This window comes from Phaenicophaeus curvirostris, chromosome 10 (assembly GCF_032191515.1).
Source record: "Phaenicophaeus curvirostris isolate KB17595 chromosome 10, BPBGC_Pcur_1.0, whole genome shotgun sequence".
In the NCBI taxonomy this organism is placed as follows: Eukaryota; Metazoa; Chordata; class Aves; order Cuculiformes; family Cuculidae; genus Phaenicophaeus; species Phaenicophaeus curvirostris.
The window spans coordinates 9,576,318-9,599,030 of NC_091401.1; the positions used below are offsets into that span (position 1 = coordinate 9,576,318).

The 22,713-nt window shown below is 40.9% G+C and overlaps 1 protein-coding gene across 1 annotated transcript in view; it reads left to right on the plus strand.

Moving 5' to 3' along the window:
- SLC9A9 (solute carrier family 9 member A9) overlaps nucleotides 1-22,713 on the plus strand; it is a 191,921-nt gene that overhangs the window by 13,158 nt on the left and 156,050 nt on the right. The window contains exon 4 of the mRNA XM_069865160.1: nucleotides 421-497. Coding sequence (XP_069721261.1) covers nucleotides 421-497 — 77 coding nt within the window. The remainder of the gene's footprint in view (nucleotides 1-420; nucleotides 498-22,713) is intronic.

Below are 22,713 nucleotides of genomic sequence, written 5' to 3' on the forward strand. Positions count from 1 at the left end.
ATGCTGCATGATCAGGGCTCTCTTTGTTCAAGGGATGGGGTTATGATACTGTTTGCATCAGGTACTTTCAATGAGAATATCTGTTATGATCCTGAAGCATTTGCCCGGATACGTAAAAGAGGGCATTTCAATGGCATTCCACCAGGCAAAAAATTAATCATAGTAAATTGTATTTTCCAGAACAACTGATGTAGCCTGTATAATTTTATATTACATTGGAGATACGAGTTGTAAATAATGGCACTTCTAGATGCAGTAGAATCATAGAATCATAGAATCATAGAATAACCAGGTTGGAAGAGACCCACCGGATCATCGAGTCCAACCATTCCTATCAAAATTTCAGTATTTCAGCTTGGTCTGAATGTTCTTTTATTGATTGAATTACAAAGGACTTTTTTTTCAAACTTTCCTCCTCAGAGACATTTCTTTCGTAACTTAGGATCGATTTTAACCTATGCCTTTTTGGGAACCGCTGTCTCCTGCATTGTCATAGGGTAAGTGAATGCCTTCTGCTATTATTGCTGAAGTCACTATTAGTGCTTGGCATTTTTTTTCAGTTAAAAACTAAAGTGTAAAAGGAATCGCAGACCCTGCACGGTCAATAACCTTCACAATTTACGTAACAGATAAAGTAATTCCTTATCAGGGAATGCTGAGATGAAAAAAGCAAAACTCTTGGATAGTAAGAACTGCCCAGGGCATTCAGGAAATTGTGTCCTTCATTTCTGCTCTGTGACTGATGTAAGCATGAACTGCATTCTACAACCCTGTATTTTTAACCATGGGTCCTGAGAAACAGATCCACTATCTTGATTCAAATTCTGTGCTTCTAACCAGAATTCCTTCTAGAGAGAAGATCTCTATCAGAAAAGGAAGGGCTTTAAATCTCAAAAGGAGGAGGAACAGATACCTAGTGGCATATATGTAAAATAACTGGAGTAAATTCAAAGGCTAAGTGAAACTTTTTAGTTGAAGATCATGCAAAAAGCCTCAGCCTGGAATTATGTGTGAATTTAGCCTGGATATGACTAAACAGTTTCAGCAGGAAAAGAGGAAGGGGAAAATGCAGAAGGGCTAAAAATCCAGGCTAAAATACCTTCTTAGTTTAAAGTTTCTAATTTTGTTTCAAAATTTGCCTAATTAAAGAACAGGTTTGCTAGTCAGAAACGGATTCTGTATTTCCAGTGTGGCATGATAGGAATTTTTTTTTTTCTGTTTGGTTAGCTCAATCAAAATTTAGCAAACAGCAATTTCCTGCCTTATCACTTGATGTCCCTACACTTAAACCTCTCTACTCATTTCTTTGTGAGGCTCAACAACTTGTTATAGAGCTCCAGAAGCACTTATCCATTGTCACTTGGTGGTGGTGGTGGGTGAATGTGCCTGCTCATAGAGCCATGAAGATCACAGCTTCACAGCTTGGATAGCAACACTACTCTAATTTTTCCATGTCTTTATTTGCAGTAATATATATCTCCATATGATGCTGGCTCCTGGAGCTGCTTCTTTTCACACCCATTTTAAATGGCAAATAGCACCCCTAAGGCTGGAATTCCAAATTCAGTCAAAATTCTACATACTTATAACAGTTTAAGCTGAATGCTAGCACATTACTGAGGTGACAGCAGTTCCAGATCTCATTAGGACTCTTCCTGTGCTTCCTCTCCCTAGTCTTAGCCATTGAACATTTCTCTCCTGTAAACGATTTGCTAGCAGCATTGTGAGGCTGTAGACAAGCAGTAGGACTATCCAGCCCAGTGATGATCTTAAACATGCATTTGGTTTATCAGCTCCGACATGTATCATTGCCCTTTATAGATGGAAACTGCTAGAGCAGCTTTGGTAAGGTCACTGAACAAAACATAACATGTTGAGTTTAGCCTAAATTCCAAATACCGTCATTCCTGTATCCATGTTATTTTATATAAAGCAGAATAAATGCAGATAGAACCTGCTACAGAAAGCTCCTACTAGGAATAATTCCAACTAGCAAGTCTAAGATCAAGCCTATAGTTGGAGATAAAGATCCAAAGGGAACACTAAGATACAGGAGTAAGCACTGAGCAGCACTGTGCCTTGCACTGTATTCCATAGAACCACACATCCTCACAGAATTTGTGGCAGAGAAGGCAGTAATATATACAAATTAGGGCTTATGGGAATGTGAAGCAAGTTTGCATAATGCACACGTCAGGATAAGAATGAGATAATGAGCACACAAAGAAGAAAGATGATATAAATACTTTACTGAAGGGAACTAAAGTCCTAAAATGAAAACATCCTAAGCGAAAAGGGATGAAGAGCTATAATTGTTGTTAGAAAAGGAAGGACAGAACCCTGAGGTAGTTCTAGATAACATTGCTGTAGATGAATATTTTGTGCATAGGTATGATTAAACCTGGTGACTTTTTATCATCTCTGCACAAGACATACAGACGTACAGCACATCCATACACAGGCCTAGACTGCGCATCAGCAGCTTCTCACAGGGACTGCATTCTTCCTGCCCCAATGAACTGCAAAACACCCCACAGTTTGCTCCTCCTGTGGGGCTTGCTGTACTGACAGGGTACAGCCTAGGACAAAGAAGGACCAGACCTCTCTTTGTAAACCAGAAACAGCTGGGAAATATCATTAACACAGAACAGGACATCATCTGGATTGTGCAAACATTCAGAGTGCTGAAAAGTTGCCATGGAGCACAATGCTGCCTATCTCCACTTTGTAAATCTCTGCTTTTGTATGAAAGGGTGTCTCCTGGCATCAAGAAAGGGGAGCTGTGTGGAACTTTAGTGAAAAGGCTATAATCAGATATTCCCACTGAGAAAAGGGAAAGGAGGAGTAAGAGGGATTGGGTTTTTCTAGTGAAGGCAGTGCTGAAGTGTAATTGCTTTCAACTAAATACTGCTCTAAGGAGTGCCTGCCTTTGTTAGCTGTAATACTGTCCTCAGCCTCTTAACACACATGCAAGATATAGTAATTCCCACGCTCTCCTAGCTAGGCGAAATTATGCACCCAGTCTGACTAGCAAGGATCCTGCAGACAGATCCCATGAGGGAAAAGAGAAATTCCCCAACTCCAAGCCATACTGACTTTGCAGAATTGCTGAAATGGTCTCCTTCTTGTGTTGTTCCAGGGCCAAGATGCCCATGAGAAGAAGCACTGACTTCATAAAGTTTGGCTTTATCTGTGGTCTTTTACTTGGTTTAACTTGGGTACTGTCAAAGTGCAATGCATTTTAGATATTCAGAATGCAGTATGCTTGCAGTCACTTGTATTTTTCTAGCCTGACTAGTACATTTGGCAAGACCAGATTTTTTTTTAATTTAAAGTTCTCTGAGTGTGCAACTCACATAGCAAATGTATTTGCAGACAATTTAGGCCAAGTCTGATCTGTCTGTGTGGCTCCAGTGAGAATTTTGCTTCAATAAAGCTGAGATAAAAAATAGGATTTGGATCAGAAAAAGGTAGAGTAATTGGTGTTAGGAAGAGTCATTCCAAGATCGTCACTGGTTAAGGGGAAAGATGTAGACATTTATATTAGCTACTCAGTTTGCATAGCCTTCTCTGGCTGGAGAGACAGGACTTTTCTATATAACAACTAGAGCTTGATTAATTCCAGCAAAAGTCTATGAGTGCATGGATGCTTGCTTTAGAATAAGCATATCAGAATTTTTCGTGGTAATCAGTGCTTAAAAGTCAACTTCTAATGAAAAAGAAACCACATACCGTCAAAACATTTCTTTTGTGCATCTGTGTTTAACTGCAGTGACTAACAGCTTGGAGAAAGAAGTCTCTTCTGACATTTAAATTAAAGTGTAAGGACTAAGTCATCACACTTGATTCTCAGAGGAAGACAAGAATCCTTTCCCTTACCATTCCTCACCATTCTACAAAGGAATATTCAAATGTTTGTTGCATATGATTGCAAAAGATGAGAATATAATATTTCTAAATTCTTTCTTTCAAAAACTGAATCTTGTTTGAAAACAAGAACATTTTTTCCTGTACAAACATACACATATGTAAATATAACTTTATAAGAGAGAAGGAAAGAAATATCAAGAAATATTAAATATCACTTCAGCTATTTTTGAGGGAAAAAATGCATGAGAATGGGTTTTCTATCATAACCTTTCTATGAGGGTAGATATTTTCCATTCAAATGTCCATGGTATCGAGATTCCATCATCACATAGAAATGTTTTTTCTTCACCCTTAACTGCCCACTTTTCACAGGCCTCCTTTGTGCCTCTTAAAGGAGGAAAGCTGGGCTGAATTAATAACAATGTTGCTAAAAAGTCCAGTAGCAAGAAATAGTCAACTTTTCTTTTGTACCAAGAGGTACTTCTAATGATTAAGAGACAAATTCTTTCCACTGGCATACCATTTACACCGACTATTTACAATTAATCCTTTTAGGTAGGAAACAGTATTTGGAAACAAACAAAAAAAAAACCAAACGCAACAAGAAAAAAGAAAAGGGTGACGTGTTATCCAGAAAAATGAGTTTATTTCCCAACCCTCTTCTCAACTAGAAGTGAGCTTGCTCTGGCCTCATGTTAACATGAGACAGGACTATTGATATGGGTATATTGACATACTGATATGTTAGGGGGGTGTTCTGTATCACTTTCTGACTGAAGCTTAATGGAATATACAAATGGGGTCTGCTGATATGAAACAGTGTTGAGGTCATAATCTGACTGTTCTTTCTAATCTGAGGGCTATGGATAGACTTTTCAACTTGGAAACTAAACACTTGTAGCTATTTTCTTCAGCAGAGCAAAACCAAATGTTTGGCTTGAATCTTCTGTACAGTGCTATGTGATTCTCCTGGATTTTGGAAACTGTTTTTGCAAGGAAAAAAGGGGCCCAGTTCAGGATAACAGAAAAAGACTTCTCTGTTACAGAGCTCTCCATAAACTAAGCAAGTATCTTTATAAGGATTTTCTGCTGCTACACCAACTGAGCTCTTGCCTTCCCAGATGATTACTTTTGTATTAATTCACAATTAATTCATACACAAGGAACGTAGTTTTTTTTTCTAATTAAAATATTTTTTCTACTGCATATTCCCACCAAATGACGCAAAAAAATCCCAGGTCCATCATTCTTCCTCATGCCACCTGTAAATAGCAAATGCCTAACCTCCTCACAGGCAAGAATAAAGGCTTTATTTTTGGTACAAACAGAAGCTGGTGAGGGGGAGCGTTAAAGTATCTTGGTGCTATAGAGATTAACTGAGGGAGAAAGAGGGAAGAGTTATAAATAGACCATTGGTCCTTCCCAGTGACAAAATGCCTGAACTATCGGATGTCTGTCTTTAATAATTTCTATTAGTCTTCTGGAGCCAGTTATTCAGCCTATGACTAGAAATAAAGCCAGAACTAGTGAGCAGACATTCATTTGAATGTAGTATAGCTTTTGTAAGGGTATCGTACCTGTGTTGGTGCCCTTCTTAGGTTTTCAGCTGTTCATGTCCCTCTTGGAGTGCATGCAGGTGTTTTCTTTTAGTCAAGAGGCAGTATTGCACCATTTTTGCCTTGTTTTTAGGAAACTCCACAGGCACAATTTAGCTGAAAAATCAGTCTGTCCAGAGTTTTCCAAACAAGGGAAGCTAACACAGCCCTTGCAGGAAAAGATTTGATGTGTTTAGTTAATGTGCAGTTCAGTGCCTCGATGCAGTAACTTTGATTATTTGGTTAGTCTAAATCTATTACGATTCTGTTGCAGTCAGCTCAACAGCAGCAGCTGCAAAAGGTAATTCCAGCTTATCGCTTTTGTCTAAAGATGTTTGGATTAGTAAAGTATGACTTTAGAGAAACTTGATACACACCTGCTGTAATATCTAGGTGAAGGAATTTTGCTGAGAGTAAGAAAGGGAAGAGGCTTTCTCTTAGATATAACTCTCAGGGTGTTCTAGCAGTTCTAAAAGCTATAAAGTAGTAAAAAAAGCCTCTTCATTTGCATGACTTGTCAACTTAGGGATAAGAAGCTGTTAAATCAAGACACTGATATAAAATACTGTTTCCCAGACCATGAACACCCACACAGAGCTGAAAGTTCTTCCAAGAGTACTTTGAAGCATTCAAGTATGTGGATTGCTGCAAGTTCAGTCAGAATTTGTAGCTATTTCGCAATAAACATCTGACATTGTTTACTGCAGCAGAGTTGATCATGCAGAAAACACAGTTTTTCTTCTCATAAGCAGATGTGGTGAACAGCAGGGTGTAATTATTTGTATCTTCCAGAAGAACCCTGCTGCATACTAAGGATATTAAAAGAATTGTATTATAGGGAATGCAAAAGGTGTGGGACTGCAGAGAGAAGCAGGGGACTCATCTAAAATCAAATGGATGTTTAATTTGGTATTTGATACCCAGTAGGTTCTCTGTGAATCCAGAAAAAAATGTAAATCATGCACTCTTCTGAAAAACAAGCGAATAGCATTTGTGGCAAAATAGGAAAGAACATTTGAGTCAAGATATTTCCCAAAAAGAAACCCCACACTGGGAAGAAGAGTTTGATTGGAGTTTGTTAGTTTATTTTATGTTTGTTGGTGTTTTTTAAGAAATTTCTTCCCTTTTGCCTTAGAACTTGAAGTTTTTTACTTCAGAAATAGTTTTGGATAGATCTCCTAATGTTGTCTTCCCTGATTTTCATTGAATTGAAGAACTCACACCCAATGTGATCTTCAAAGACTGCCATCCCCTATTTCGCTGGCTATACACCACCCAGCAACCCACCTTCCTTGGGTGCAGCATCATTTGGAAGTCTTAAGTTTGCAAGACTGCTTTCGCAGTCTCTATATTAACTTTCAGGGAAAACATCTTTACAGAGCTGGTGAAATGGAAAATAGGCCTCCCTTATGGCCTCATATCCTGACAGTCTGCTGCCCTTCTCAGAGTACATGCCCTTTTCCCAGAACAAGTCCAGGCTACAGAGGATGTAAAAGCAGAAGAAGGAGATATACTGGCTCTGGGGTATTTGTTCTTCAAGGGGATGTTATCAACAAGACAAAGCCAGGCTCATCAGCACTCTGCTTTGATCTCATAGCTAACCCAGCTTTCAGTAGGAATTTGGACTAGAGATCTCCTGTGGTCCCTACCAGCCTAAGTTAGTCTACAATTCTGTGATGCTATAAACAACATACATTACAACAGAACATATTCTGCTCATAGTCCATTCTTTTCGGCCATTTTGTACTTTCAACTTTTCTACTGCTTTTTCTTTTGACTCAGTTCTCTTATTCCCCGACATCCCATACTCAACAATTAGCTTCCCCAGCAGTTTTTCTTTTTCCTCACCATTTTTGATATATGGAGTCTGCACTAAAAAAGTCTTACTGAAGAAAAATGACCGGGGTTATTTCACATCTTGCTGCAGCAAGGACTTGATGCATGAAGATGGATTTTAAAATGCTAATTAGCCTCTGTTCATAGCCAGCTCCATACCTTAAGGAAAAGCCACTTTCATTTCTGTAACGTACTGGCTGCTTGCTCTTCACGCCATCATCTCTCTCCAGCTAACCACCCTCTCTTGAAGCTTAGCAGCAAACAAAATTGAAAAGTTGAAGACCACCATCTCCATCTGGGTTTGACCTCTACCTTTCTGGGAGCATGGCTGCTTTTATCTAGTTTGTGGTATTTGTGTGCATGCTGCGAGTTTCAAGCAGGATGATGTCACTGGTAAAAAAAGCTCGATCGGTAAAAAGACAATGACTAATAGTGAAACTGCAACAAGAATGTAAGGTCATATCTAGAGACAACAACTGATCTATATACCGCACCATCAATGCCTTTCTGTAGCCTACTTATTTAGTACAAGAGCATTGCTGCTACTTAGACTGAAAACAAAAAGCAAAAGATTTTTTTTAGTTGTTCACCTTCCTTCACTCAGTGATGAAAATAAAGAAAAATTCATTTTACTAAGAATAGGGATTATTGCCAGAGTTCTGTTTGCCTATTTGATTTAACCCAAGTGTGGCTGCACAGGAAAATATTAGGTGTGTTCACTGAGAGTGGTCATTTATTTTATTTTGGGAGGGGAAATAGTGTGCATTTATGCAATCTCTGTGGAACACAAGAATCATAAAGTGAAATTAGGAAGGCAGAGGAATCTATCTGATGTTGTTCAACCCTCTTGCAAGTCATGCCACTTGGTTTATGCAGTTGCCCTCTGTTGTTCATTGAGATGTGGATACAGCCTATTTCCATTTCTCTCCCTTCAAACAACAATCTGAGTGAGATTGCTCTTCTCCACTCTTTTGTCACAGTCATCAAATATCAAATTTAGGGTGGAGTTGACCTCAGGTCCAGTCCCCTGATGAAAGCAAGGCTATCTTCAAAACTTAAAGCTGGTTCCTCTGAGCCTTTTCTGGTCAGATTTTGAATGAACCATAGTATCCACTTCTAGGGAACTGCTTTAGGAGCTAGGTGTGAGCTATATTTCAAACCAATGTTCATTACTTTTTGACCCAGCAGGAGAGTAGGTTTCCCACCTGGAGGTCTTTCCATGGTGAGTGACTTGATTTAACCAGCTTTCAGTAATCTTCCCAACAATGCTACCTTATCTAGTCCCTACAGAAATCCCCTCACAGCATTATTAACTGTCTAAACTGTCTGCTACATAGAACTTCTCATGCAAAGATATTAAAATACCTTTTAAGTTCAGCTTGATGTCTAGGAAGCAGAATATTGCTCTCACTTTAGATGTGGAAAAGTGCACTTACTGACAGGTTAAGGGATGTGGCCATTCACACAGTGTCACCAGCAGAGCTGGGAGGCAGCTTCAAAGCCCCATGCCCTGCTCTGATTACTGGGCCCTTTGTTGTACAACTACGCGTGCCTTAAATGCACTTTTTTGCTGTCACTGTTTGAGTGACTCAGAAAATTGTGTACTATGGAAGAGGGAACGGCTTCAGTGAGACCAGCATTGGAGAGCACAGTTTGAGCCAGAGGGGCTGCAGATGTAGCTGGGTTACTTGAGAATCTGGTCTCCTGTCTGAATCACAATCCCTCTCTGGCATCTTCCCCTAACAGCCCTTGCCTGTGGCCGAGAGGATCAGTTGTGTTTGAGCCTGAGTCAGGCATTCGCTGCAAGAGCCTTATGCATGGTTTTATTAAGATCCTGAGTGGTCCCATTGAGCTGTTGTGTGTTGCCGTGTGTCTGACAGCTCTTTTCACAGAATCACAAGGTTGGAAAAGACCCACTGGGTCATCGAGTCCAACCATTCCTATCAAACACTAAACCACGCCCCTCAGCACCTCATCCACCCATCCTTTAAACACCTCCAGGGAAGGTGACTCAACCACCTCCCTGGGCAGCCTGTTCCAGTGCCCAATGACCCTTTCTGTGAAAAATTTCTTCCTGATGTCAAGCCTGAACCTCCTCTGGCGGAGCTTGAGGCCATTCCCTCTTGTCCTGTCCCCTGTCACTTGGGAGACGAGGCCAGCACCCTCCTCTCCACCACCTCCTTCAGGTAGTTGTAGAGAGCAATAAGGTCTCCTCTCAGTCTCCTCAAGGCTAAACCCAGCTCCCTCAGCCACTCCTCATAAGACTTGATCTCTAGTCCCTTCAACAGCTTCATCGCTTTTCTCTGGACACACTCCAGAGCCTCAACATCCTTCTTGTGGTGTTATTTTCTCTGTTAAAGATGCAGGCCACTGGCATTTCCATGCACAGACATCAGAGGAGAAAAAACCCAGCACAGCAGCAGGGACAGGGGCAAGGGCAGGGGTTCAGACAGGGTCTGGGGAAGGGGCAGGGACAGGGGTGGGACAGGGTCTGGGGAAGGGATGGGACAGGACAGGGACAGGACAGGAGCAGGGGATGGGGAAGGGGAAGGACCGGGACAGGGACGGGGGCTGGGAAAGAGAGAGGGCAAGGGTGGGGAAGGGACAGGACAGGGACGGTCTGGGATGGGGACAGGGACAAGGACAGAGGCAGGACGGGGGAAGGGACGGGACAGGGGTAGGACAGGGTGTGGGGCAGGGGCAGGGGCAGGCAGCAGCCAGCAGGTGTCTCCCGCGGCCCGCACAGCGCGGGCTCCTCGAGCCGCCGGGCTGACCCAAAGGCGGGGCTTGTGCTGGCGTTTGGATGAGTCGAGAAAAATATGAAGGAGAGAAAAAAGCATTCCGTTTTATCTCCAAGGGAACTCGTTTCCGAATGGCTGGCTTCTGTTCGGGGCTGTCCCGGGGCCGGTGGACACACAGCGGGGCGGGTTTGGGGGATAAACGGCTCCAATCCCGGCTCGGGTGCCGGCTCTGCCGGGCGGTGGGATTCGCTGCCAGAGGCCGCAGCAGCCAGGACACCCTCCGCCTGCCCCAGCTTCCAGCGGTGTCTGTCAGGACTGGGGCTACCAGCTCCTAAACACACACCGGCCTCCACACGCCGCTCTTCGAACAGCGATCTGGGCAAGGACCCCGAAGAACACAGTAAAACAAACAATTCTGGTGAACTGTTATTAGAAAACTAGCGATTTGGTGGATATGAGGGAGTCTTTCAGCTGAAATTGTTGTCCCCAGCTCCTATCAGGATGTTAATAACCAGCCTGATTCCCAAATGTTTGCAGTTAGTTTTCTAAGTACGGACTTAGTTACCGGCTTCATACCATGACAATTTAAGGACATCGCTAACAAATTAGATTAGTTATGGCAACACTCGCACTATTGGAAGTGACTCAGAAGCCCGAACTGGTTGTTACCATGCACTTCTTGTAAAAGGAATAGACTGCAGAACCCATTACTGCTGCAACCTCTCCCTGGCAAGTTGCAGCCTCATTAGTAATCCTGGCAAGATGACAGGGGTTTTGCATTCCTGATCCTCTTGTTAGCCCCTCAAGTGTGTGACTGGAGCGCTCTTTCGGGAGCAGTTTGTGGAAGTGAATGTTGAAACTGTATTTCCTTTATAGGCAAACAGATGCTCTCTGTCTTTGGGGCCATCAAACTGGCGCGTTCACGAGCACACAACTCACTTAAAAATAAATGGGAGGAGAAGGTGGTAGTTAAACCTGCCAAAAATTAAGATCTAACGATAACTGTAAGCACATAAATTTTGTCACATTTTCCTAGCGAGCCAAGACAATAAAGGAACATGAAGTAACTTCCTCTCCTTGTCAAACTGGCTCTTCAGTGGTGTGGATGGTCTCTACAATTCTTACATATCACAAGGGTGAAATATGTATTTTTTAAAAAAAAATTAAAGAATAGATGAGTCTGTGAATGACACGCTGACATTGCATGCATGCAGTGTTACTGTAGGGCAGCATCAGTTGCTATCAGACAGTCAGTTGGGGTCCTGTTTCTGTGCTCCGCTGGTGTAAGAAATATATATAATTAGGAATGGACCTGCCACAAATATCCATAAGCACTCTCTCCTGTGTCCCTCACACCACAGTCTGGCTGAAGCATGTGTGATGCATGGAATAAAGGTGCATTATTGTCTCTTAAATATGTCTGGGAGCTAAGGTCAGAAGACTTTTTCCTGGTGGAGCAATTAAGTAGGGAAAAAAAAGAGTAAGGAGAGTAACAAAGGCAGCTTAACAACCAATGTGTTATTAGAGTAGCAAGGAGAACATCATCAACTGGTGATCAAAGCTTACTGCGAGGGAAGGGTATCTTTGGTTTCAGTGTTTGCCCTGGAACCAGGTGGCTGTTAGGAAAATCTGTTGGATCCAAATACATGTCCATGCATGTTAGGGCCTGGCCAGGAGGAAACACAGCATAATAGGAGAGCTGGCAGTGATCATCCAAGGTTCATTCTGACTTCATTCTCTCAGAGTATTCACCCTCCTTCTTTGTCTGAATTGTCAGTTCATGGGCTTTCAGTGCAGGGCAGAGGCAAACAGCCATTGGGTCTAATGGTAAAAGATATTCAATACAATGCAAGGACCAATTCCAGTTTTTCTCAACGATTCTTTAAACCAGGCTTTCCTTCCAGAGATTGCCCTGGGAAAGCATCCTGGCGGGCTGCTGCCACATCAGTAAAGCACACTCGGATCACATTAACACATTTCCCAGTAACTGCCCACAAATGCTTGATGAAGAACAAACAGTTCCACAGACTCTCTCAGATAATGTCCCCCCAGACTACAGAGCCTCAGGAAGGCCTTTTCTTCTGAGGAGAAAAAAATACCACACCATGAAGCCAGTTTGTCATCAGCTGCAAACAAGGCATGTGTAGCCACACCACTCAAAACTATTCCTCCTCTGCACATTAGGTATGGCCTGTGGGAGGCTGCTGTTTGAAAGAATTAATTATTCCAATTCTGACTACATATCTCTCTTCAACAACAGCGAACCCCATTGTGTTATAAGAACAAAACCCTTTGGTAACAGCCAGAACAGGTGGCTGAAGCCAGGCAACAAACAGTCTTTCAAACGTATTTCAGAGGTGTGCCATGCCTCAGTGTTATCAGACCTGGGTTTATTGGTAAACCTCATTATCTTTGATATTTTAATTTAAGTGCCACACTTGAGGCTATTCTTGTTGTTCAAAAACTTCATATTCAATTATTTTTAACGCCTCATTATTAAGAAAAACTGGAAAACATGATCCGACCACAAACTAAAAGCTGAACAGTGCAAAGAATACAAACTATGTCATTTAATAAAAATCTTGTTTGAGGACTTATTATTTATCTTTAGGTGGTTTTTTTTAATATGTTGGAGATGGAAACACTGCAGTGTTATTCAGCCAGTGTCTCTGCTGGAAAGCTGTCTTCTTTCTGCAGTGATACTTTATAAGCCCCTGTCTCAAGGGAATGTGTAACAGCTCAGTGCCAAGATGCTGTGCTGAGATATTTGTGCCTTCAAACTTCCTTTTCTGCAGGGCTTTCTGCCTCTAAAAAGAAGTCTGAGTTACTTTCTCCTCTTTATCTCACTTCTTTGATCTACTTGATCATCATAGTCTACCCTATTCCTAATTTCCTCCTCCTAGCCCATTCTGAAAGCCTCATGTACAATTTCCAGTCGATAAAATTGCCATCGGGATGCCCTTTCTCTTCCTTTAGCCTTGATCGTCATTGCTCATGAACAGATGCTAGGGAGGCAGATGATCATTCAAATGTAGCAAGGAAGACTAGGAGGAGAGTGCCCGGAGGCAGATTCAACCACTTAGAAGCATGTAGTCACACACTGTGGTGTTAGCTTGCTTCGGGTAGGGAGGGGAGCGAGAGCTGAACATCAAAGTGCAGTGGAAATGTAAAATCCTTAGTGCCACGATTCCTCCTTTCATCTATGCTTTTTCTCCTGGAAAGGTGTTGCAGGCAGTTCCTCTTGCTATGCCACTGAATAGATTCAAGCTGCAGTGAATGTAAATGGAGCTTCTAGATCTGTTTTTTTTATCCTTTAGAAGTTCTAATACTCACTAAAATTAATTTGAGATTGAAAATATTTTCCATCAGCAAAAGCAGGTACAAACAGTCTTTCAAACCATCAAGTAAACAAGGCTCAGGTATTCATCAGGTTTAAGCTCCAACAGGGCAGGGAAGAGCAGGAAAAACGGGAGCAAGCTACCCTGAGGCAGGGTCAAAGTCACATGCTGCATGGTAGCAATAGATCGGCTGCTGGGCCAGAAGCTTTGATGCAGAATCCGGCGCGTCCTTCTCACGCTGTGTCACGTCCCAGCTGCCACCAGCCAAAGTGTTGGAAAAAGATGTGGCAAACAAAATGCCAGCTCCATTTCTGGGTTTGTAGTGGGAGCTGGGAACACCCCAGAACCAAACTCATGTGGCATTTTGTGAAGTGAAGGGCTACTAGAAGATAATGATACCCTCTCTTTTAGTTACGTGCCCTGGCAAACGTGATTTGCATCAAACAACGTTTTAACTCGGATGATGAGTGACTGACTGCTGCCTAGGAAGGATTTGTACAGCAGAGGGTGGCAAAGCCCACGTCACGAATGGGCTGGGGCTGCTGGTGGGCCCAGTGATGAACCCCCTGCAGAGGCTGGACGAGTGTTTTACACTCGTTGCTAGTTGCTAGTGCTGTTGCTTAACTGCAGACAGCTCTGTTGTGCTCGTCTGTCTTGTCTTTCATTTGGGTTTTTACCGTAGACTCCATTACTAGAAAAAACGTTGTCATTGTTATTTCCTTGTGCAGCTCAAACATCTGTGACTTCAGTAGGTGTTTGATGAGTGTGAGTAATTCTGTAATGTCTCTAACCCTTTCAGTACTCCAAAGCATAGACCAGGGATTATTGTACAGGAGAAATAGCTATGACAAAAGAAGGCTGCACGTGTGCATGTGTATAAAAAAATGAGATGTGGTATAAAAAGTATGCTGTATAAGTTAACATAGCAAGAATTCCAAACTGAAGGAAGCAGAGATCTTAAGGCCAATTTTTAAAGTTTTGTGAAGAAATTCCAGAAATACTTTCTAACTTAAGTACTTGAAACGACACCAACAGGCTGCCAAAACCAATTGTATACTCATTTCTGAAGCACTTTTTGCTTTTGTGAGTAGTCTTAAAATTTTTACCATCTGTGGAGGCCCAGCCTGATTTAAGAAACACTTCTCTAATGGGATATGAGCCATATCTCATAAACGGTGGTTCAACCTATGCTACAAACTGCAACTGGCAAGCATTTTGAGTAATTGATTGTCCAGATGAGATGAAAGAGAGAGAGAAAAAAGATTTCTTACAGCTTACAGTGAAGTCTAAATAGATACTCTAAAACTCTGTGTGTCTGTGTGTCTTAAACAAATTTGGCTACAGCTGCTGTGTAATATCACAACCAAAAGTTACTGTAGTTCATAGTAACCAATGTTCAGTGATCAGTTACTTTATACCAGTGTCCTCCCTAGAAAGGAATGTTCTTCAGTCCTGCTCGTTTAGGAATATAATCTTCCTCTGACCTTTGAAGTCATGAAATGAAGAAGTAGATCATGGAGGCACAGAAATTAGAGCAGGAAAAGAGCTGTTAGGCCATATAGCTCATTATTGCTTCCCTAAAAGGCTTTTCTGCAGTGCAGAATACTTTGTCCAGTATTCATAAAAACCTGGGAGCATGGAAATAATGAAGAAGCAATTCTAGCGTGCAGAAATGTCAGTCCTTTTCTTGCTGCTTTGATCCAGCTATAGGATGAGGCACAGCAGTAATTGCTGCCATTACAGAGAACAAATCTATTTGCATTTCTACAGTGCTTCAGCTTTAGCTGTGAATGTCTAATCAGTCCTATTGCTGGAAAAATATTTCCCAGTGTCTCATCAAGTCTACATCTGCTTGCAGGACATTACTACATCACCACTGAACTCCACCCATGTCCTGACACACAGCAGCAGAGGGCTCTGCTAAGAATTGTAGAAGCCAGTGCTGGCATGTAGGAAAGGCAATACAGCAGTGTTAGAGGGTTGGTAGATACTTTCACCTCTAACAGAATACTGCCTAGCACAACATGGAGGGGTAACTGTGCTTCTGGAAGAACTGCAACACTGAATAATGCATGTGTACAGAACCAGCACACTTTTGTAGGAGTAGTGACATTTGCACCAATGTCCTTACTAATTTTAGCCATAAAGGTTACATTGCATTCTTCTCACCCTGACTTCCCCTGCAGTTTTGACTATAGGCTGTATTTCTCCTTCCCTATTCTACAAGCTTTATCAGAGTGATAAGCGCCACTGAGCAGTTGCTACATTCTCATGCAAACGTAACTGCATAATATGACACATGTATATAAATTCACTCTGAATCTGAGTAAATTGCACCTGCTTTTCTCCCAGTCAGCAGTGTTGTTCTGCCTTCACTAACCTGGAAACTTAGGGTCAGTTTAAGCTTAGTAGATAGTTCTGAGGTCTGATAGAGCCTCTTTGTCTCCATCACCGAGCACAGAAGTGCTGTAACCTGTCTGGGTTAAGGATCCCTATAGGAAAAGGAAGTGGCTGGAACGATACAGAACTGGTGCGCTGTCAGGCTGCTCACATGGACAACAGACACGCTGGACATGAGGACAGATCATTCCTTGTTTGTAAGTTCCAGCTCTGCTACTCCTTCGTGCCCCTTGGTTCAGCTGAAGAAGCCCTAACATAGCATGTAAAGGGAAAGTGTCGTTCAGTCAGTTGTCATATATCGGTGAAAAAAAGCAACTTGCAACAAAATAAACAGCTTGTCCTTACAGGGGAAGTTGAGTTTACTTTCCTCCTTTATATTATCAGTTAATTTAAGTTAGTAAACACTGTATCTTCTAAAGCATTTTATCACAGGGATGTGTTTTACTGACATGTAAATGTTTATATGGTTCATCAAACAGAATTGTTCATGTAAAAAAGAAAAGGGGGCTCTTCTCTAAGCTCTTAAAACACTGAAATATCAGTAAAATGTACAAAACATGTTCAAGGCGGTGTCACAGACTGACAGTCACGCCTACTGAATAGTGATGGACATCCAAAGTAATCCAAGCAATTACTCCACGTGTAGACCCTAGTGACAGGAATCAGTGTCTAGGAGCAATATTCAGCCTGAGTGAAGGAGAGCAGACACAACAGTTTTGACTCATCGAAAATAACACTTAAAATCCCCTATACTTGCCTTATTCATGTTGGTATTTGATATGATAAGTAATTCACATGAGTTAAGCAAAAATTCTTTGTCCCCTGGTTTGATGTTTTTACATACACATTTGAGAATTATATCCCCTGTAATCCACTGTCACTATGTTTGAGCTGCTCCAAAGTCAAAATCTCTTATACAAATATCTCAGTCTTTTCTCATCAAAACCATTTATTCCTTGTTTATTTACAAATTATATTTTTCATGTGGAAGTAGTCAATACCTCAGAACTGCATTTCCATTTAATCAATTTAATTATCATTCATTTGCCTCACCCAGGAAACATTTAAGCCAATTTTCTGCTTAATCATTTCAACTAAAAGCTACAGTAGTAACTTTAAATTTTAAAGACTGACGACCTTCATTCTGCAGAATGGGAAATTTTGTTGAACAAGACACAAAACTGTTATGAAGACCTTGTAATGGAAACAGCCTGTCCTATAACTGGGCATGTGCAGGCCTTGGGACTTGGAAAAGTGCCCTTCTTGAGATCCATTAAGTCAGTCTGTCCTAAAGATGTTATTTCCACAAGGTGTTCGGAAATGCTGTGCTAAAACTCTTATTTATATATGTCTTGTGCCTGTGTAAGTCATCTTAATAGGATCCTAATGCTAGTGAAATAAAATACAGCTCTTTAGGAGGTTTTTCTGCCTTCAGGGGAAAGAAGATGAAAAACTGGGAAGGGAGTGAAGTAGATCTTAACTCATCTATAGATTTATGGTAGAGGTTCAGTCCTATACTATCCTATAGGTTTATATCCCACAAACCAGAAGGAGTAAGCAATAACTTCCACCTGCTGCCTTCTACTAGCAATAACTAACCACATTTGCTGGCAATTCCAAAGCTGAAATGGGACCTGTCCTTGGTTGTTGTCAGAGAAGAGTATGGATATAGGATAGAGCCACAGAATATTCTGCTGTGTGGTTGGGGTTCATGCAGTGCAAACTCCATTAAAATAAGAAAAACTAGTAATTTCCATACAGGGCTTTTTACTAAGTTAAAGTCTGTGAGCCAGAAGTTTATGAATCATGTACTCTGAGTATCTAGTATGTTCTCGGTAGTGTGGACAGGAAGTATTCATTGGCATTGCCATTCATTACCTTAAACCTGTCATTTGCTTTTAAACATATTTAGAGGATTAGGGAATGACTTTTCCAATCCCACCAATCCCGCACACTCCACAAAGAGCAGTTGCCTGATGTGCACTGTTTGGTTATAATTAGGCTTTGCCCCAAGGGATTTTCTGTTAGTTTTAAGCCCTCTTGAGGTTGAAGGGAGGTATTTTTGGCAACGTATCCAGCAGAAGGTTTTGGGACCTTATTTGAAGCCAGTAACTGACACAAAAACATTCCCTGGGTCTGCCTGAAGAGTAGGGACTGGGATGGACAGTCAATGTAGAAGCAAAAGTCATCTTATTTCCATCTGGTTGCCCAGTATTCACTCCTGTCCCATTCCCAGTGCTTCTCAGGTATGGTAACTAACTGAGCTATCTTTGCCATAGATGTTTTTTGGCATCAGAGAGAAAAAGTCAAATTGTCAGCACGACACTGTCATTATCATAATTATCCTTAATTAAAGAACTGCTGTAAAAGCTGTATATTTGATCCATTTTGACATACAAATAACAAAACTACAATGAAAAAAGAGCTATGTTCTAGGAAACAGAACCAAAACCACCATGTGAAGGTTCTGATTAAAATATTTGTATACCTACTGAACAACGTAACCCATATGATACAGGAATAGGGACTGCAGGCTGGGCAAGATAAAACTCTCAATACTGCAGACTCATAACTGCAGACTTGCCTCCTTTATAAGGACACAGGTACTTGTCAAATCTTTTATTATTACTGCTTCAGAATCCACAAAGCTACTAAGTAAGAGCATATTAACGTAAAAAAAAACAACAGTAGCACAATAGTGAGCTGCTTGGGGAATCTGCTGCTATATTTAATGTACTAAAAGAACATTTTTATCCAGCACACCAGTTAAGGAGAGCAATATAAGCAGCAGATAACCTGTTCGCTACAAGTAAGTATTTTGAAGCTCATGTCCTGCTGACTCATTCTGAATCACATCAGGACAAATACTTTCACCTTGGGAAGTTATTTACTGGACTAGAAGATGCCTATTTTGAGAAGTTTATCACACCACTTCCATGTCACATCAGACCCATCTGGCTGCCTGTCATTCAGTTAATTTGTTAGTTTCTTGCCCGAGAAAAAAACTGTGTTTTTTACTAGATCAGTGAACATCATCGCACATTAATTCTCTTCTATTCCTAGAAAACGGAGCTAGCCCAGACACAAGAAATCCTGTCCTTGTCCCTCCATCCTTGTTTGCTATAGCAAGGGTGCTGTTTAAAACCAAACTCAGTGTGTTTGTTAAAGGTTGTATGGGTTTCTCTCCCTGTCTGTACACTTTTTACAGACTTTCAGAGGTCTAATTTGAGGATTTCAGTTACTAAGGAAGAAAAGCTGGCATGAGACTGAACTGTATCCCAAGAGGTAACTGCACCCTAACTTAAAAACATGAAACTTGGGGTTGATATTCCTGTGTCTCTTATATCTGTGGGAGACTGAACCAAGCCCAGGGAGATACCTAACAACATTTAAGCCTTAGCAAGGTCCCTGTCTATCCTAAAAACAATCAACTGTTTCAACAATGTATTTTACATGTCAAAACTGCACTTCACATCGTCCACCTAGGGTGCCTGACAACCTCCACTTATGGTATGGGTCTGAATTCCTCTTTTCTTGATTCTTGAGCACTCGTATCACTATTTGACTGAGCTAATCCAATAAAAATGCTGAGATGGTTTCAAACATGTTTCTCTATACTTCATTTCATGCCCTATTATACAGCAGGTTATTCTCTAATCTAATTTACATTATTCTGAAATCACAAACTGATTGTAATTACCTTTTAATGGTAATACAAGCCCACTTCTAAGGGAACATCAGGTGCTCCAGTGACAACCTACTGTAACAGGTCCTTGCAAATAAGATCATGGCGTTTATGTATTTGTATGGAAAATATTAAATAAAAATATTTTTGTATTTTATATGTAAAGTTCAACATTTACACTGTATTTTTGGGTTGTTCAGCCTGGAGAAGAGAATGCTCTAGGGAGACCTTAGAGTAGCTTCCAGTACCTGAAGGGACTACAGGAAAGCTGGGGAGGGACTTTTTACAAGGCCATTGAGTGACAGGATGAGGGGAAACCCCTTTAAATCGGAAGGGGGAAGATTTAGGTTAGACATTGGGAAGAAATTCATCATGATGAGGTGGTGAGGCCCTGGCACAGGTTGCCCAGAGAAGTCGTGGTTACCCCATCCCTGGAGGTGTTCAAGGCCAGGTTGAGCAGCCTGGTCCAGTGGGAGGTGTCCTGCCCATCACAGGGGGTTGGAACTCATTCTCTAATTCTCTGATTCTGTTTTTAAATGTGGGGCAAAAAGATTGCCATTTCAGAAACTTTGGAGGGTTTCCATTCTGAAACTTAGAAAATAGATGAATTACTCATTAATTAGTTCAACACGAATAATAACCAGAAGTACGAGTCTGTCTTCCACGTAGATTGATAGCGGGTTAGTATCTAGCAATGGCTCTGTACTTGAAGGAGTTTAAAACATTATTGGTTCTCACTTCCTTGACTCAAAATACTTTCCTCCTGTATTTCTGCTGAATCAGACTTCCCCCCCCCCCCTTTTTAATTATTCAGGTTTGTGGCATTTGAAGGCTTGCCCTAGAACTGTATTTTATACTAACATTCTTAACTCTCTGGAAACCTATTTCTGAAAGTAGGATTGTGCTGTTACCTGGAGTTCTGAAGAAAACTCATATAAAAGTTTTTTTGAGACAAGGAATATTCTTGAGGTTGAAAAGATAAGACCAAATGATCCTTCTATATCCCTCTGTCAATATCGTCATGAGGTGATACTCAATGATATTAAAGGTTAGCACATTTGAAGCTTCAAAGGTGAAGAAAACAGATAGAAACTTTTGTTCTCGGTCTATAGCTAATCTGTGATACTTAATGCCTCAGATGTTGTTAAAGCCATGGATTAAGTAGACTTTTCAATAAAGTTACACGTTTGTATTGATAATGAGATGGGATTAGGGGTCTTCACATTTCAGAATACAAAGCACCCGCTCAGCTGAGAACTAGAAAGAAACTTGTCTTGCAGAAGGTGATTCTATAATTGGCTGCAACAAGTTTTCTTGAACATACAAAACTCTCATATGCGTTGACCAGGGCAAATTCATCAGGATATGGACATCTTGAAGAAAAAGAAAGAACTTTGCATGTTATGATTACTATTAAGAAGGGTAATCATTGAAATAACTAATTGAGGAAATAAATTCATTGCTGACTAAATTATCCAGTTGATTAGCACCCTGACTGACTTCTTGGTTTAGTTCAGTGTGACAGTTGTGTAATCTGAGAACTCACAATTATTGACATCTAAGTACAATGTTTTTAACTCCTGTAGGTAATACCAGCACTATCTGATTTTCCCTCTATAAACTAGCTATTTTCAGTCCTTCTGTCTTTGTATGGAAGTCACTTAGAGTTGCTAATATTTTTCTTAGAATTCTACCACCTCTCGCACGGTGGTGAATAAGGCATTTCTAAAATAATCTACCATTATTATATCTGGAAAATCTTACATCTTGTCTTTTTTAGATTTTATTTTTACTGTCAAGAGGATATCTGTCTCAAAATATGCGTGCAAGATTGTCAATTATTCACTTTCTATCACAGGTTCTTTCAATTAATAATACTGAGTAAAGAGTTGATGTAATGTTTAAATCTTTCTACTGCAATAAAATATTCAGTGGCACGATGATTTAGACACAGTACAGCTGACAGTTTCATGGCTCATTTGCCCAAGAAATTACGAGATTTTAGTCATCACTTAAAGATCAAGTGCAGCGTTTTCATTGCAAAGAGATTCAGGTTTTATGTGTATAATGCATAATGGCTCTGATTTAAATGGAGCTCAGGAAAACAGGGATCCTGAAGCTATGTTATAGTAATTAGAGGAATATTAAAAATGCATTAAATACTATTGTGTAGTTGTGAGCTGTGTGAATTGGTTTGTATGTCTTTGATGCAGAGCACTGTAAAGCTATAGTACAGTAAGGGCTATTTGAAAGGCAGTCTGAAAAAAAGAGTTGTTGTTTTTTTCTAAAAGGAACAACCTGCAATACCATTTATTGAGAGTTTGCAGCTATGTCTGGTGACCTCAACTAACTTTTCAGTAGGTCCACACCTTAGTCCCTTTTTTTCACTCCTCATTTACTGTTGCTACATTGTTGGTATTATTTAGCAAAATCTGCAACTGCAGCTTGACATTTTGAACCTGGACAAAATGGTTTTTTTCCATTTTGTTGGAAAGCCCCTCTGTATTTTCCATGGTCAAATATACTACAAAAGACAAACCAAAAAAAAAAAATTCATACTGACATCTAGCTTTCTTGAGCATGACTGCATAAGAGGTTGCTCTTAAGTAAGCAAAGGCTCAGACATTCAGGCTGACCACTCGAGCATTCTGCCTAGCTTTATTCGAGCCAGTCCTAAAGCATGAAACACATATGGTTGGTCTTTCTTAAAATCAAAGGACTTGGTTTACTTGGGCATGACAGCCCTGCAAATACAGCCGAAGGTGCAGCTATAGCAAAAGCAGTAACCTCTGAGCTTCCTTTCAGCAAGGACAGACCAGCACACACCTCTGCTGCCAGCCTGCACACACGCACTTGCTGAAACACATGACTGAGTATGTTTGCAGGTGTCTCAGCTGATCTCTCCCAGTTTCAGTGTAAGGACAGTCTCTCCCTTTGGCCCTGTACCAATACAGGTAGGTTGTAAAACCTAAGATAAATATTTTGAAGTATATTTCAGATGTCTTTGCTTTTTCTGTTGCCAGTGGCATCCCAGCTGAAATATACAGAAACCTGGGCTGGATTTTTTTTCATCCACATTCAGTATCTGTTTGCTTGATTGGATAACTCTGAACAGCCATCGCTTTCCCAGAAGTCCAATACCACAGGAATATCTAACAAGCTAAGTTACCTATAGCACCATGGTTACTGAAATGCAGCCCTTCTCACTCAGACTCAGATAAATCATATCTCTGAGGTGCAAAGTGTGT